The 15,760-nt window shown below is 45.5% G+C and overlaps 2 protein-coding genes and 1 long non-coding RNA gene across 6 annotated transcripts; 2 read left to right on the top strand and 1 right to left on the bottom strand.

Moving 5' to 3' along the window:
• Positions 1–3: 3 nt before the first annotated feature.
• On the top strand, positions 4–864 carry LOC101772559. The gene is made up of 2 exons (XR_215123.2): positions 4–386; positions 492–864. It is a non-coding gene; the product is annotated as an uncharacterized LOC101772559 (long non-coding RNA).
• A 699-nt stretch (positions 865–1,563) lies between these two features.
• LOC101772161 (glutathione S-transferase 4-like) lies at positions 1,564–2,157 on the top strand. Its single transcript, XM_004967361.4, has one exon. It carries the CDS (start codon positions 1,706–1,708, stop codon positions 2,093–2,095), a length of 390 nt encoding a protein of 129 aa, XP_004967418.1. The 5' UTR covers positions 1,564–1,705; the 3' UTR covers positions 2,096–2,157.
• A 4,998-nt stretch (positions 2,158–7,155) lies between these two features.
• LOC101771232 lies at positions 7,156–12,080 on the bottom strand. 4 transcript variants are annotated; one of them, XM_012846627.3, is made up of 7 exons: positions 11,938–12,079; positions 11,715–11,830; positions 10,743–10,867; positions 9,228–10,606; positions 8,819–8,948; positions 7,616–8,694; positions 7,156–7,374 (listed from the first exon to the last, which is right to left on the bottom strand). In XM_012846627.3, exons 4-6 carry the CDS (start codon positions 10,590–10,592, stop codon positions 8,039–8,041), a joined length of 2,151 nt encoding a protein of 716 aa, XP_012702081.1. In that variant the 5' UTR covers positions 10,593–10,606; positions 10,743–10,867; positions 11,715–11,830; positions 11,938–12,079; the 3' UTR covers positions 7,156–7,374; positions 7,616–8,038. The 4 variants fall into 4 exon arrangements, with proteins under 4 accessions (XP_012702081.1, XP_022682797.1, XP_022682796.1 ...); XM_022827062.1 differs by having other exon boundaries at positions 10,739–10,867; positions 11,715–12,080; XM_022827061.1 differs by having other exon boundaries at positions 11,715–12,080.
• Between the last annotated feature and the right edge of the window lie 3,680 nt (positions 12,081–15,760).

Below are 15,760 nucleotides of genomic sequence, written 5' to 3'. Positions count from 1 at the left end.
ATGTCTACCTCTCCTTAAGAGCCTTGACGATCAGGTCGACGTAACGCACACGGGAACTCCATCGGCTCGCCGTTCGGGGACATCACCGTTGACGCTCCGGAGCTAGAGGATCTGGAGGTGAACTGCATCACTGGCTGCACCGCCGAGTACAAGTCGTTCACGCTGTGGGCGCCGATGCTGAGCTACCTGTACTGGCACAACCAATTCGCATAGAGCGTGGCCATCGACGTTGGTAGCCCGGGCAGCGTCACCGCGGGGAAGATCCAGTTCGAGTGGAAGCACGAGAGTAGCTGCCGCGAGCTGAAGAGCTACAAGGCACAGATGATGCGGATGCTGGAGGGCCTCATCCCGGAGCTGTCGCCGAAGCGTGTCGCCGACGCTGCCAGGTGAGGGACACCATGCCCGTTTATCCTGCCGTCCACTGCGAGGTGTGTTGGCTGAGTACTGCTGGGATATGAGCCTTGCTAAATTTGCTGTGCTGTTGAATCCAGGCCTCACATGACGCTCGACAAGTACACCATGGAGGGCATTGACTTTGTGGAGGACGGCAAGATGATCCCCGAGGAGAGGCTCGCCTGCGACCTCGATGCCATCATGTCGCTGCTAAAGGACTGAACGCCATTGGCGTGTCAGTTGCTTCTAACAAAGATGCAGGGCAAGTGGAATTCTGAACTTTGGACCGCCGCACCGATTGTGCATGAGTTTGACTGGAATAGCAAGTTCATTTCTTCTTTTTCTTAGAAAGAGACCTGATTTTGCCTGATGATCTCAAGATATTTGATGTTTCCTGCACCATGTTATCTTGCCAATGAATTCTACTGTCGTTCTTGTTCTAGAAATGAAATGCCCAATAGTTCTTGACCATGTTTGTGCTCATAAATCCTAATCAATTTGTTCTGCGTCTGCGGGTTGTCCTGATAAGAAATGCAATTGCAACTCTTCAATCAATACAACACTAGCAGAGTGCAGCGAAGATAATTTCGCATAATGAAACAATTGCAGTTGCTTCTAAAAAAGAAACAGGGCCAGTGGAAGTCTGAACTTTGGACCTCAATCTGTCATCTGCTGCACTGACCACGCATAAGTGTGATTGGATTAGCATGTTGATTTCGTTTTTCGTAGAAAGAATCCTGATTTTCCCTTATGAGTTTAAAGATGTTTGATGTTCCCTGCACCATGTTATCTGGTTCTGGTCACTGATTTGCACTGCTGTGCTTTTTGTTGAAACAAAATGCTTGTAGTGCAGTTCTTAGCAATGCTCTAAATGCTAATCAATTTTGTTCTGCCTTTTTGCTGATAAGAATTGTACATATAAATCTTCACAAAATACTAGCAGAGAAGATAATTTCGAACAATGAGTAGTTAATTTTGATTTGTTTTTGGATTCTTTCCTAAATGTTAGTATTTCATTTGATGAGAGGGGGATTCAGTTTCGTGACATGAGAAAGCAACACATTGCATTATTCGACAAATTTGCAAACATATCAGGAATTCAGGAACAGGAATCAGGATTACCATACAAGTTACCACTCATCCCTGACTAATTGAAAGTTCACAGGGACAGTATGTACTGGACTAGACTGTCCAAGGAGGAACAATCGATCATCGTGAGATAAAATCGTGCAGAATCTCGCGCGATTGCAAGGCACGTTCTCCGCAAGCACAAGCCGGAGCTCCTGGGGGCGGCAGCCTCGAGCAGTCCGCCATGGTGGACGTGTGGCTGGAGGTGGAGGCGCACCAGCTCCACCCGGCGGCGGGTGCCATCGTGATGCAGTACCTCATCACGCCCTTGATCGGCGGCGAGCAGGACCAGGCGATCGTCGACGAGAACGCCAGCAAGCTCCGGGCGATGTTCGAGATCTACGAGGCGCGGCTGAGCTGGAGCAGGTACCTCGCCGATGACATCGTCAGTGCCGCCGACCTCAGCCACTTCCCGCTCATGCGCTACTTCATGGCCACTGAGTACGCCGCGATGGTGGAGGCGCTGCCGCACGTTAGGGCGTGGTGTGAGGACCTCGCCGCCTGGCCGGCGGCCAGGAAGGTGGCGGAGCTCATGCCGCTGGATTTTGGGCTGTCCAAGAAAGATGAGAAGTGATGAACAGTGTCATGTGTTGCTTGTGCTACTGCTTTCATGGGTGGAAACGAATTGCCTAGTTACACGAACATTCACTAGCTCACAACACGCTATTACTGCCGGCTCCAAAACCCCCTTCACCGCCGGTTTTGGGCTGTTTCGGCCTCCAAAGCCCAGCTGGGTCACGTTTGGTAGCGAGGCCTTTTCCGGCTGGCCCTTTGAAACGCCGGACCTCATCTGGTCTTTTTGCGGACGCGTCGGAGTCGGTCGGAGAGTCCGAGCCACGAAGGGACCCGGTATCGCCTAGGGTTGCGGGACTATATATCCAGGGCCCTGGCCCTCGCCTTGATCAGCACAACCGCCGGGTTGCCGCTTTGCGAGGATCATCACCATGCCCAAGATCAAGGATGATTCGGCGGTCGAGGCCGCGGAGAACAAGGCGGCGGCGGGGAGTGGCATGGTGAAGGCGGCGTCCTGGAGCGACTTCGTCACCAAGCCGGCGGGGAACAAGGCGGCTTCGGCGAGCAGCATCGAGCCGGCGGCGAAGGTGGAGGGCACGGCCAAGCAGGCGGCGGCGAGCAGCTTCGAGCCGGCGGCGAAGGAGGAGGGCAAGGCCAAGCAGGCGGCGGCGAGCAGCATCGAGCCGGTGGCGAAGGCGGAGGGCAAGCCGAAGGCCAAGCTCCTACTCAGGCGGGCGTGGGAGTTGGACGTCAAGCCGGAGCCAGCGGTGATCGCCGTCGGGACCGAGAGGCTGGGGGAAGATGAAATCGAGTACGTGCGGACGCATCGCATGCGGAGGCTCACGCCCCCCGACGAACTGATCCGCGAATTCTTCCCCGGGATGGCAGCGCGTTTCCCAAAAGCTGCTGCCATCGTCAACAAGACCGTCGACCTGCAGGAGGATATCTTGAGGCAGTACGAGACGAAGGGGTACGCCTTGGTGCGGGTCGAGCGCCTCGACAATGGTATGAAGAGGTGGTTTCGTCTCCCCGAGGCAGAAACTGCCTAGGCCTTCAGGGTTTCGCTGACGATGTTTATCCTGCTGTCTGCTGTGTCGTCATGTGATGTTACTTACGTCATGCTAGTTTGATTCTACTATTAGATTTTTAGTAGTCCACTTGTGTTATTAGCTCACGGTTATTGATCCAATACTTGCTTGCTTGCTAAGCTAAAACGTGTGCAAATATTACCTCCAACTACTTGTACTGTTGCTGACGCCCCCGTGACCAACACTGAGTAGCCCTTATTTGGAAATAGAGGATAACCTCACCCTAATCCACATGTATTTGGAGATATTTTTGCTAGGGAAATTAGTTGGTCTATCTTCACCTCCTCCTCCTCCTCCTTTCTTCCTTCGTCCCCTCCACCTCCTGCTCCATTGGAGTTTCCAGACTGTAGGGGGCTTAGCATCCCGTTGGATCCGCACCTGATTAGAAGGAAACATTGTTATCCAAACATGCTCTTATTGGTATCTCTCTCCCTGCTCTTAGCTTGCGTGGTACTAAAACTATATTTGCTATAATGATTTTCGCAGGAATTAATACAATTCTCTAAAAATCTTGTACCAAACGGTGCAGTAGGAGTGAGGAATGCAAAGAAATTCGTATTATCATTAGCAAGTACGTATGGTCATCCAAATATGCTCATCTAGTAGAATTTGCATCATTCAGTGACGAGTCAAGTTTTTTAAGGACCTTCAGAATCGAGGTTTTAAATGGCCCGGTCCACGGTCTCGTGGCACTGGGCTTCTTTTCTGAAATGGGCCGGATCAAAAGTAGCCCAACTACTTACTGGCCTAAGTAAGTGATGGGTCTAGTTTAGCCCGGTCTACTTCGTTGTTTTGTACGAAATAATTCAGCAGGAGAGCCCATCATATTTACCCTGGGCCGGATTATTGAGCTCACAAAAGCAGCGGATGGGGTAAACTAGCGGGCCCTGCACTCATGGACATCTAGCCTTTTTCTGTTCTGAATCCGAGAACAGAGCAAGTGACGACTCATTTTAGTTTCTTGCTGAGAGTGAGAGAGAGTTGCAGATTATTCTGGTCATCTGGAGAGCTGAAATTTTCCCTCTTCTTTCATTCAGCAGTCAGACACTTCCACATTGAATTGAGCATTCAACGGATGAAGAGTGGCACGTACATACTCGATCAGCGTTTACAGACTGAATACACTAACAATTCGACATGTTTTATTGTAGATTGTGAGACGGAACACAGTAACCTGCGCCGATGAATGCTTACAGACCACTCTTACGGTCTTACCGAGCACAAGCTTTAGCTAACAGGAGCCCAACGTACTACATGGACTATACTTTTCATACGACGACATGAAGTGTTACAGACTTCTGTTATTAGTGGATCTGGTTAAGTGGTTCGTAAGTTATTAGTGTTGCTCCATTTGTTTTCGTAGATTAGGACCGTGCCCGTGCGTTGCTACGGGTAAAACTAAATTACCTCCATAAGCATTTACCCAAATTACCTCCATAAGCATCATTTTCATCATATGAAATATTTGACATGTCTTAATGAAAGCATTCACTTTGCCTTAACATAGAACTACAAATTGTAGTTTGTACAAAGACTGGAGCTTATGAATGTCACATTTCAATTATGATTTACTACCGACACAACATTCACATTAATACTTAACTTAGCAAATCACAGCTCTATTGAAAAAAGTAACTTTGTAAGATAGCATAGTGTGTACATATACAAATTCCATCAATTACCAAACTTGCTAAAAGTTGAGGAAAATGTGTACAGATAAACAAAACAAAAGTGTGTATAGTATTCCTATAGTGAACAATATGAAATTTTGCAAACAATTGAAACATGAGTTTTGACATCTAATTTTATTTTAGCAGTTCACCTGAGCTGAATTACAATGCTCCATCCCCAGTGAATTGAGCATTTGAAGTAGGTACACGAAAGTCTGTCAGCAAATCTTTCTGCAGTCAAATCAGGAGGAGTTGAGCTGAGTTGTATCATTTATAATAATCAAATAAAGACCATCAGAACTGCGGCTGTTTTTATAATAATAAAAACTTCAGTTATCATCAATGCATTTGTGGATATTTGACCAAGTCAGATACTTGAAAACTTTATCTGAAAATCATAGAGCATTTACTGTACACAGGATCCTTTTTGTACTGGCAGTGGATCATTGACCATTTTAAGAGAGCCTTGGACATGCCTACAAAGACATTGGAGTACTTAGAAATATCGAGAGAAACATTAGGAATCGGCATCCACTGTCCTCTCCCAGAAGAGATAACATGAACTCACCAAGGCTAAATTGTTCTTTTTTAATCAAAGCTGACAAGTCTGTATACCTGATTTGAGGTTTAGCTGATGATATCAAAGCAATAGAGGAAGAACGCAATGCCAAAAAGAAACAAAATAAAGAAAGCAGTGGACTACATTTTTTTTATAAGAATCAAGCATCATCTTACCAAAGAGCAGGAAGCTAGACCATGTGGCAGTGATATTCAATATTCAAACTCCATGTTCTTCAGCTCTGTTGCGACTGCAACTGGTCTACTTGCCATTGAAATTGTCAACTGCAGGTTCAACCACAAAATGGAACAAAAATCAGCCACAAAAATAACTTTGTATAAGGAAGTAATCATCATGTTGCAAATAGGCACTATAATAATAACTTTTTGTTTCCAGAAATTTAAAATACATGTTCAGATTTTTCATGCGACATGTCGCATGCATGGCTAAACATTAGTTTTTACATCAACTATATTAATTTTTACTACATGTATCAGGTGATGCTGGTGTTGCCTTGGACAGTCAAAAAGAAGTTAAAAAGAAGTTATATGATACATATTGTGATGTCTTGGGGAGTCAAAAGAAAAGGGATGTTGTTTTTTTTTTATTCTGGCGGCGCACCACTGCAGCCCTGCTAGTCGCCACCACACCTCAACCAGGAGGTGAGAGGAGGGGGGATAAGAGGACTGAGGAGCTACACAAGCCGGTGTTGGCCCGGTTATTGACAGCTTATCTAGTAGAGTCGGCGGACAAGCAAGGAAAGATCGATTGCATGCTAGAAGTTCGGCCACTCCCGTGTACCTTTGCTATTTAAGCACTGCGCCGATGGCTTGCAGAAACGAGGTAGGACTAATAATTGTCCTATCACTTGCGCCGTCCGCGGAACCACAGATGTGGACGGACTTTTTCTCTGGTAATTAACAGTTGTTGTTCCTTATTTTGCAAATCCCATTGCGCACACTGCTGTGACGAGTTTGTGTGTGTGTGTGTGTGTGTCCAATCTTTCAATTCTAGATCGTGATTGCAAGAATAACTCACACCGTACCGTATCATTTATAGCCTATCGTGTGCCTTGATATTTTGAAAATTAATATTAATTTGAATTCTAAGGTGAAATCAGTACAAGAACAAGAGGTTAGCGCCAATCAAGATTTTGCCAAAAGAAAAAACGCAGCAGCCCATTTGGAAAGTCAGAGAGATCCGTGGGCCTGGATCAGAGACAGCTCAACTCATCGGCCTGATGATCGTGGAGCGAACGCGTGGCGGCATCGGAACGACATTTGCAGGCTGCTCTATATAGCAGCAACGATCAAACTGAATCCTCATCACTCCACAACTAAGGCCCGGCAATGTGAATGCACATACATGTAGAGAAAACTCGTAAAGTTCCTTTCTATTTAAGAAATAAATAATTTTTTTTGTCACAAATCCATGTAAAGTCACCCAAGGCCTAGGCGGCTTCTTCCTCTGGGAGATGGCAGTTTGAGATATGAAAACGATTACATTGCATATTATTCCATTTGTTCTTGAAAAAAAGAGCCACCAGGTGAGACCTGTAAAATCTTTACTTCAACGCTCAACCATAAAACTGAACCAGTCACAGTGGTGACCATCCAAGTAAATATGAGTTATGTATCACTTATCATAAGGAATGAAATATCCAGGAATTCAGATTTCAAAAGTTAGGGTGAACAGCCATTGTTTTTCTACCCTAATTGTCAGTTCATATCTCCTGAATATCAGTTGAACACTTGAACAGCTAAAAAAATCCTGTAACTTTTACAGATTTCAACAACACAAAGAAAAAAAAACATAGGCAATACCTTTCGCAATCTTGATAACGTCTTAGAGCTCAAGGAGACAACTATCGAGTTGGAAAGTTAGACTTCCACAAAATCTAAAATTTAACTTATTGATGATTGAACCCACAATCTGATTCCCCATTATGGCACACTAGAACAGAAACAACTTGAATCATTTTCCATAATCTGATTTAATTATCAAATAGAACCCACATTTGAACCTGCGTAGCAAAAAAAAACTGACAATACTCAATTTTTTTGGCTAAGGCAAGAATACAAAAAATGACCAAGCTGGCACATCAAATCAAGCAAAAGGAGTTAACTAAGTGCTGCTATGCTACTACTGTAAGCAGAAACACATGGATGCGAACGATCACTAATAGAACAAAGCTAGATTAAGTGCACAGAATAATGATTAAGGTACTGAGACAGTGCACAAATTTAAAACGAAATTGAGCAGACCTGCTTGAACCCTAGGCTGTAGTTGTCTATCTGCACAACACAAAAAGCTGTTGCGGCTATCATGTCAGTCTGGTAAAATTCACCGGGCAATTCTTGAGCCTGAAATGACCCTGCCCTTTTCAGATTAGAACTATGCTGAACTGTCGCTTGCTGTTCTAGGTTCAACAACTGTAGTCTGTAGAACCATGTCATTTTTCCCCTTTGATTATCCATGACGGTTTGCACAAATTACAGTCATTTGTTGGTGAAGACACAACTTCACCAATTTCTTCAGCAAATGGAAACAAGTTACAGCCTACTTCAATGGTTCTTAAATCCTTATGCTACCATACAGGTGATTACAACCCAAACTAGTTCAGGCTAAAGTTAACAAGTTAGATCTTCATGGCGGCAATAACGCCCTTGCTGCTGGATGTTTTCAGGTCAGTGCATACACATGTCCAAAGCAGCTTCCTCAATCAGCAACGACAGGATGTCCTCCCCAGCATCTCTGATGAAGCATTCTGTTTCTTCCGTGCAAATCAGATCCTGCCAGCCCATGTCCCACACACCATTGATGGACGCGCCTGAGCACCTGAGATCCCTCTCCAGCTTCAAGTCTAGGCTATCCTTTGTGCAACCTGCGTCGTCTCTGGCGGAATAGCCATTCAGCTTTCTGATTCCATTACTGATATCTCTTAGCAATTCCTCCAGTGAGAAATATGCTCTTGCTCTGCATTTCTGGCCCTGAAATCCAGTGTAGCACAGACTATTTTGCTGGTGATGTTTTCGTTCCAGTTGCTCCGCTGCGGTGTCCAAATAGATCTTGTGTTCCTTCATTTCAACCTTGGAAATTACATCATATTGGTTGCGCAGATGCTCATACACGTCGATGCCTATGAGTTTGGATGCTTTGCCAAGGAAAGATTTATCACTTAGGAGAAGCAAAATGATTTCATCTTTTATCTCAGCTTCCTTTATATGTGTTATTATGTCTGTTGATGATGGGTGAATAGCATCTCCATCAGTTGAACCAGTTCTTTCAGCATGGCTGGTAAATAGCGAAGCTTCATCGGATTCGCAAAAGTCTTTCTGAATATCTGTAAAACAAAGGGATTGTTCAGTGTGAAATCATCTGAGTTCCAAAGATATGAACGCAAGTAATGAAACGAAAAGAACAATGATGAAAATTTGTTGAAGAGTGGAAAATACGCAATCTCTTACCATCCACAGAAGATTCTGCCTCCCAATCAGCATTTGGATAGCTTTCATCGCTAGGTGTTGCACTATGTTCAGTGGATGGGCCATCAATTTGATCTAGTGCATGAAAGATTTCCCTTTGTATCTCATACGCCTACATATGGAGCAAAATTGATTGAGGCGTAAATTAAACATATATATGCACGCATATATCAACTTACTAGGCCAATCAATGTCTGGATGAGCTAGCTAAAACTTCTAAATTCAAGAGTAAGGTCAATTACTTGAGTTTCTGAATCTAAGGGTGCAAGCAATGATTTCAGTTCTAATAATTTCTCAACTTGTGGCTGGTAATTCTTTAAAGTGGTATAATATGCAATATTAAAGGGAAAATTCCATGCCATCCTGTAAGCCTATAAGCAAGGATGCATACCACTAACTCATCAATAGTTGAACTCTTGACATTTCTCCTGGATACTGTCTTCTGTCTGGAATTGTTATGTGTTCTTCTCTGTAAGACGGGCTTCACCGAGTCACAAGAGCGACTGCTACTTGACACTGATTTTCTATCAGGATTTTTTGCCACTTTAGCAGTACGAGATGCTGATACTGCTTTAGCCTTTGCATCCTCCCTCCCTCCTCTGTTCCGTGAAGTTAAATTAGATTTTTGCTTCTCCCTAGTTCTCCTATTGATCTCAGTGGTCTCCTTGATCTGCTGCTTTCTGCTTGTAGGAGCAGCAATCTTTATTTCTTTTGGAGATTTTGGTCGAGCCTGCTCAATGTTTATCTCTCTGAGACTTGATTTCATCGGTCTGATCTCATTAGTCGCTACAGTATTATTAGAAGGAGTGATGCCCTTCTGTGAACTAGTATAATCTGTCCGAACATTGTAATGTTCTGGTGCTAGCTTTTCTGAGCTAGGCATCTCTGCATCAAAACCAGACTCCTCTCCAAATAATTGCGTCTGTAGCCTTTGTGATTTGGGCATCTCAATATCAAACCGTGCTCTTGGTGAACTCACTGTCTTAATCTTCTCATCTTTCATTTTAGAGTTATCTTTTTGTGAGGGCAATCCATCAAGGCCCATGAGCTTGGCTACCAAACTTGGGGCTTTAGACTTGCCCGGTTGCACTGCTGCACAAGATGGAAGTGATCTCGGCGCCACTTTCTTCTGTTGAGAAATCTTGGAAATCAAATAATTGTTCGGCAAGTACCGTGCTGACTGGCTCAAAGAGGCCTGCTCATTATTGGAGGACACCGACAGGAGGTTCTTCCTGTAGAAACTATCCTTGACAGCATTCTTCAACTCATCAGTAGAATTGCTTAGCTGCCCGTGCAATCCATTGTTAACAGTTCTTGGTAGTGCCTTCTTGGCATTTGACGGTCTCAGGAGGACTTCACGGATTATGGTATCTATTTCTGGAGATTTTTCACCAGTTTTTGGTCTTCTCTTCTTGTTGGATAGTCTCATGCTCTGCGATGCAGTTTGGAATTTCTCAAGCATTGCAAGGGACTCCTGGAGATCCATGGCGCCCCTTAGGAGGTCCTCGGCAAAATGTTTGGATAGTGAGGACGCCATAAGATAGTCCCCATTGAATGACATGGATCTCTCCTCCCGGTAGCTTTGCGACGTGCTGCGTTCCTGGCCTTGACAGTTTCGACAAACCGAAGGTTGCAGTGTAACAACACAAGGAACAGCACATTGGACTGTTTCAGGATAGCTTCCATCTTTGCTTCTGGGGGGAAGGTTCTTTGAAAGGGATCTGCAAACCACTGATCTGAAACTGTCTTGATGCATATTGTATTTTTTTTCTGGAATAAACAGAAGATAGAGGAATAGACAAACTGAGATGACTAGGTTATTTATGAACACTTACTAAATGTTCCATGTGAGCAAACATAATCTTGTCTCTTGAGGAAATGAAAAAAAAAGGAGGTGCAAACTTACATTATGTTGAGACAGTACAATTTGTGCAGGGGAAAGGAGATGCCAACTTAGAAGCTTGTTTCCTTGAGGAAATTGTGTCTGTCTGAACTCTGAAGCCTCAATGAGGACACAGAGTCAAGAGGAAACTGCAAGTAACAAGAAATCTATTTCTTAGTTTCAGAGGGGAGAAGATAGGGTACCCAATCTTCTATTATAAAAGAGAGAAGTTTCAGAGCAAGAAGCAGATATAAGAATTCCATATGTCGTCTGATTGACCATCATATCCTGCAAATCTCTGTGTTTTGCACGAAACAGCGACTTCTGAAACAATTAAATAGGCAAGGATAGGAAGCAGTTGGGGAATTGGCTCCAGGAAAGCGACGTGTGCTTTTTCTTTATCTCTCCACGGAACATCTGTGCATTCACTGGCCACCTGGGCTCTTACTACCGATCCCATCGCTGCTCGGATTTCACATGGCGTCGTGTCAAAGATGAGCAGCTCATCACAGGCAGTGCCTACTTTTGTTTTGTGTCACGGAAAGGCGAAAAGGAAACGAGAGTGGCCGCTAGAGGTGGGGGAAAAAAACCTCTGCTGGTATCCGATTGGACTGGACAGATCCTAAACCTAGCACAGCTCTCCATTCCCCAAATACATGGGATTGTACCACCAAGCTTTCCTGCAGTACATTTTGGAGCAAGTATCTACGAGAGACGACGACCTAAAAGTAATGAAAGGAAACTGCGCAATTCTTTGGCTTCTCTGAATCTGAAGCCTGGATAAAATCCCATTGCCCATTTTTCTCTTCTTGCTGGCACAGACATACCATGCCCAACTGGAGGATTCCAAACACAAGCAGCTACGCTAAACAAGAGAAATCACCAAAGCCGTTGCAGGAAACGGAGGAGGGGGTTGGTGGCGGGGTTCCCGCCCCCAAAACTGCAAAACTGAAGTGAAATAGAAGGAGGGGAAGGGTGGTGGAAAAAAAATGGCACCTTTTGCCTCTTGGAAGTGCTGCAAGCCTCCTGCCGCACCCGCTGCGTCGCTCCGAGGTTGCTGCTGCCTGGCCTGAAGGTGGTTGCGCAGGCAGGTAGGAGGAGAAGCCCAAGATCTGTTGGAGAAGCAAAGCAGGGGAGGGCGGGAGGCCAATGAGGCAAGGGAGAAGTAGCCTACTGCAACTGCAACTGCTTGTGGCTTCCTACAGCGACACATCCATACCATAGCATAGACACAGGAGAGGAGAGCAGGAGCAGGAGAGTGAGAGAGTCCCTTTGCCTCTTCTTGGTGCTGGCGCCAGTAGCAATACTACAGTGGTAGCGGCCGCGAAAGCTCAACCTACGCCCGCCTTTTGATGGGATGGGGAAGGGTCTGGGAGGGACAGGTCGGGCAGCCAAGCCGCAGTGGTGTAGACTTTGACCAGGCCGCCTGCCCGCCTGTGTGTGGTGAACTGATGAAGGGGATGATGACGGTGTCTGAAAATGAAAGCCTACAGCTAGCAGGCATGCACACAGACACAGGCGGCTGCAAGGCAGAGTCTGAACGCGCTGGACCTTGTTAATTACTGACTGACTGACTGTCAGTGGTGCCGGTGAATTAAGATCTCCTTGTAGTACGTACATGATCAGTATAATACGCTTTGCCGCCAAGTTAGACCGAGATTGGTCATGCTCATGCAGTCATCCTGCCATCCAGAATGCATGCATGTGCTGCAGCATGCAGCGACGACTGCTGGGCTGACTCCTCGCACCATCCATCCATGGGACGGAGGCCCACCCACCACCCATCGAGGATTCGTTCGATGTATGCCATCGTACAGTAAGAAGATGACAACAAGGAAGAAAATGCATGCATGTGTTCTCATCAGAAAGAAGCACGATGCGTGCTGGCACGTCGCTCGTTCCGCTTCTCGTTCCAGACAGATGCAAGGCAGGTCAGCCCGCGTAGAAGCAGACAGACGCAAGCACCGACGCCTTGGTGGGTTGGTCTGCACTCTGCAAGCTCTCCGGCCGCTTTTGTTTTCCTTATCTTCTTCTTTTCTTGCTTCTCTCGCACTTGTCAAGAACCGGCAGACAGCTAAAGCTCAGCAATCGGAATGAAGCTTTCGCATGGATGGCGGCCGATGCGGGAGCGCCGCCGCCGGCTCCAGGCATCGGCATGCACTTGGCATATCGGAGGGAGGAGGCATTTTATAATTGCAAAATGAAGTAGGAGGCGCTGCGTGGGGAAGAACGCACTGGCAGGGATACTGCAGAGATCTATCTCTATCTCAACGTCGTACGGCGGATTAACATCAGGTACGGCAGCCCCGGCCGGAGCAGGCAGATCTGCACGCCGTACGTTTGGTTGCTTGCAAATAAACCGTTGGAAAAATGTTCTGAATTTATTAATTGTAAATGTTTGATATTGTAGGAATGTCGTGGTGTAGCTAGATTTTTTGATAAAAGTATACTTATGAGCATCCCTGAGGACTACTCCCTCTGTACCAAAATAAAGTTTAAATTGTCACACAAAAGAGTGTGCTTTTTTTAAGCTTCAGACCATATAAAAAAGGCCAATTCATTACCTTCGACCCAGTTCATGAGACAAAAGGCATTGTGCTGATTAGGTAGCATGCATAATTAATTAGACCCAGGAATCTATGCGCCCAGCTCATCTACCAAAGCCAAGTAAATAGATTGATTAGGGGTATATAGGATATTTTCCATCCACATTATTTGGTCTGAAATTTTCTAGAAGAACACTTATTATAGAATAGAGGGAGTATTCTTCCAAATTTATCCATCCTGGGAGGATTAGGTAAACTACACACATCTCGCCTCCTCATTCCTCCATTCTCCTTCTCCATCTCTTCATTTTCTTTTGTATTCTCCCTGTTCTTCTCCCTCCTCTCCCTATTTGACTCTATCCCAATCTCAATGTCTGCCTCAAATTAGTCTATCTTTTCAACCATCTCTTGTAGCGGGTTGTTTTTCCCCACATTATCCATGAGATGGACAAATGGCCGCCTCTAGTGATTGAAGATATTGTTGAGGATCTTGATACAAGATGGCTGGTAGAGTTGATGGGCTACGGGATGTACATCCAGACGTCGAGGACCATGAGCGCGGTGCCGAGCGCCGCAAGCGGAGCGCAAACACACTAATCGAGAATGCTGCCCGGAGTTATGGCGGGTATGTTGGCCGGAGTGCTATCGCTTAGCCTTCACCCCCAACTCCCAATTTTGGCACTATGCAAAAAGAAGATTCCTCATCACATCAAACTTGCGGTACATGCATGGAGTACTAAATGTAGACGAAATTAAAAACTAATTGCACAGTTTTGTTGTACTTTGCGAGATGAATCTTTTGAGCCTAATTAGTCAATGTTTGGACAATAATTCACAAATACAAACGAAACGTTACAGTGTGATACAGTGCTGTAACAGTAATTTGGCACCTCCAAACTTGGGCAACTAAACAAGGCCTTAGTGTGAGGCGGAGCGTGGACAGCGATGCCTGTCTTATCCGGCATTTTTAGGAGGTGTTTGGATCCTGAGCTAAAGTTTAGTCTGTGTCACATCGGATATTCGGATGCTAATTAGGAGAACTAAACATGAGATAATTACAAAACTAATTGCAGAACCTCTAGGCTAAATCGCGAGACGAATCTATTAAGCCTAATTAATCCATCATTAGCGAATGTTAACTGTAGCACCATATTGTCAAATCATGGACTAATTAGGTTTAATAGATTCGTCTCGTGATTTAGCCTAGGGGTTGTGAAATTGGTTTTGTAATTAGCCTATGTTTAATACTCCTAATTAGTGTCCAAACATTCGATGTGACAGGGGCTAAAATTTAGCTCGGGGATCCAAACACCCTTGGCTCTTTCTTATTTCTCGAATCGGAGGGAGCGATTCATAATTATTCATGTGTTTTTTTGCAAAAGGAAAAACTTCATTAGGCCATGCTTGACGCCATCACTCAAATGCGTATGGCTAGAGAGCGTATCGATGCAGTCAAGCAACTTAAACCATGATTTAGATCCATTTGCTAAACTTTAGCAGTTAAACTTGAGTTGCTAAACTTTAGCTATGGTTGTTTGGATCCATAGGCTAAACATCATTTAATGAGATGTAGAAAGACCTGTCTGCCCTTATTTAATGCGAGGGGGGAGAGAGAGGGACCAGACAAGCAATAATGAGGGGCAAAGGGTGTCCAGCCCTAAGTTTAGCAAGCTTTAGCAACCAAAAAATTGCTAAAGGGCTAAAGTTTAGCAAAGATAAATTGCTAAAGGGCTAAAGTTTAGCAAAGATGTTTGGCAAATTTGTTGTTAAACTTTAGCTGCTAAAGTTTAGCGAGGGGTGTCCACCCCTTACACTTTTGTAAGTATAATGGCTAAACTGAAACACACTGAGAATTACGGTGACCATTCATGTATCTTACTCTTGTTTTTTTGCTGGCCGGGTGATTTTATGTCAAGCTTGTATTGACAGAGCAGAGAGTCAAAAATTTTACAAAATTACAGAAAGAAAAAGGGAAATGACAGTGAGTAGCGTCACATGAAAGTTCATTTCGCTCGTTTCAAAGCTCCCAATCCGCAAGAAGTAACAATGATAGAATTGCCTAGATTGGTGCTCCCTGCATCGTCCCAACCAATTCTCACCAATCCAAAAAACTGATTGGAATTGAGTCTAGTACATCACCTCTCTGGGACGAATTACTGGTATCGTTTCGCAACTGGTACTAAAGGGGTATTAAAAAATAAAAAAATTGAAATCCCCCACCGACCCCGGCCTCCTGCAGCCCCCACCCCCCACCCCGCTGCCCCCCGCCCACCCCCGCCACCCTCCCGCCACCCGCCCACCGATCTCGGCCTCCCACCCTCCTCCGCCACGCTGCCCTCCGCCCTCTTCCGTCCCGCTGTCCTCCGCCTCATGCCCTCCTCCACCCCGCCACCCTCCTCCTCCCGCCGCCCCCTTCCTCCCGCGGCCGTCGCTCCCGCTGCTCCCGCCCGCCCGCCGTTGCCACCGACGCCTCACCTCGACCTGCCGGTGCTCCTC

This window comes from Setaria italica, chromosome V, assembly GCF_000263155.2.
Source record: "Setaria italica strain Yugu1 chromosome V, Setaria_italica_v2.0, whole genome shotgun sequence".
NCBI lineage: Eukaryota > Viridiplantae > Streptophyta > Magnoliopsida > Poales > Poaceae > Setaria > Setaria italica.
Note: the sequence above shows the minus strand (reverse complement) of the source record. Positions and strands in the feature narration are given on the sequence as shown.

Bases quoted from the DNA above. Each gene is read 5' to 3' on its own strand.
- LOC101772161 (XM_004967361.4), top strand. From the start codon at position 1,706: ATGGTGGACGTGTGGCTGGAGGTGGAGGCGCACCAGCTCCACCCGGCG.
- LOC101771232 (XM_022827062.1), bottom strand. From the start codon at position 10,592: ATGCATCAAGACAGTTTCAGATCAGTGGTTTGCAGATCCCTTTCAAAG. The intron at 8,949-9,227 runs GTATGCATCCTT...CTCCATATGTAG, and splicing joins CAACTATTGATGAGTTAGTG to GCGTATGAGATACAAAGGGA. The intron at 8,695-8,818 runs GTAAGAGATTGC...TTTGTTTTACAG, and splicing joins GGCAGAATCTTCTGTGGATG to ATATTCAGAAAGACTTTTGC.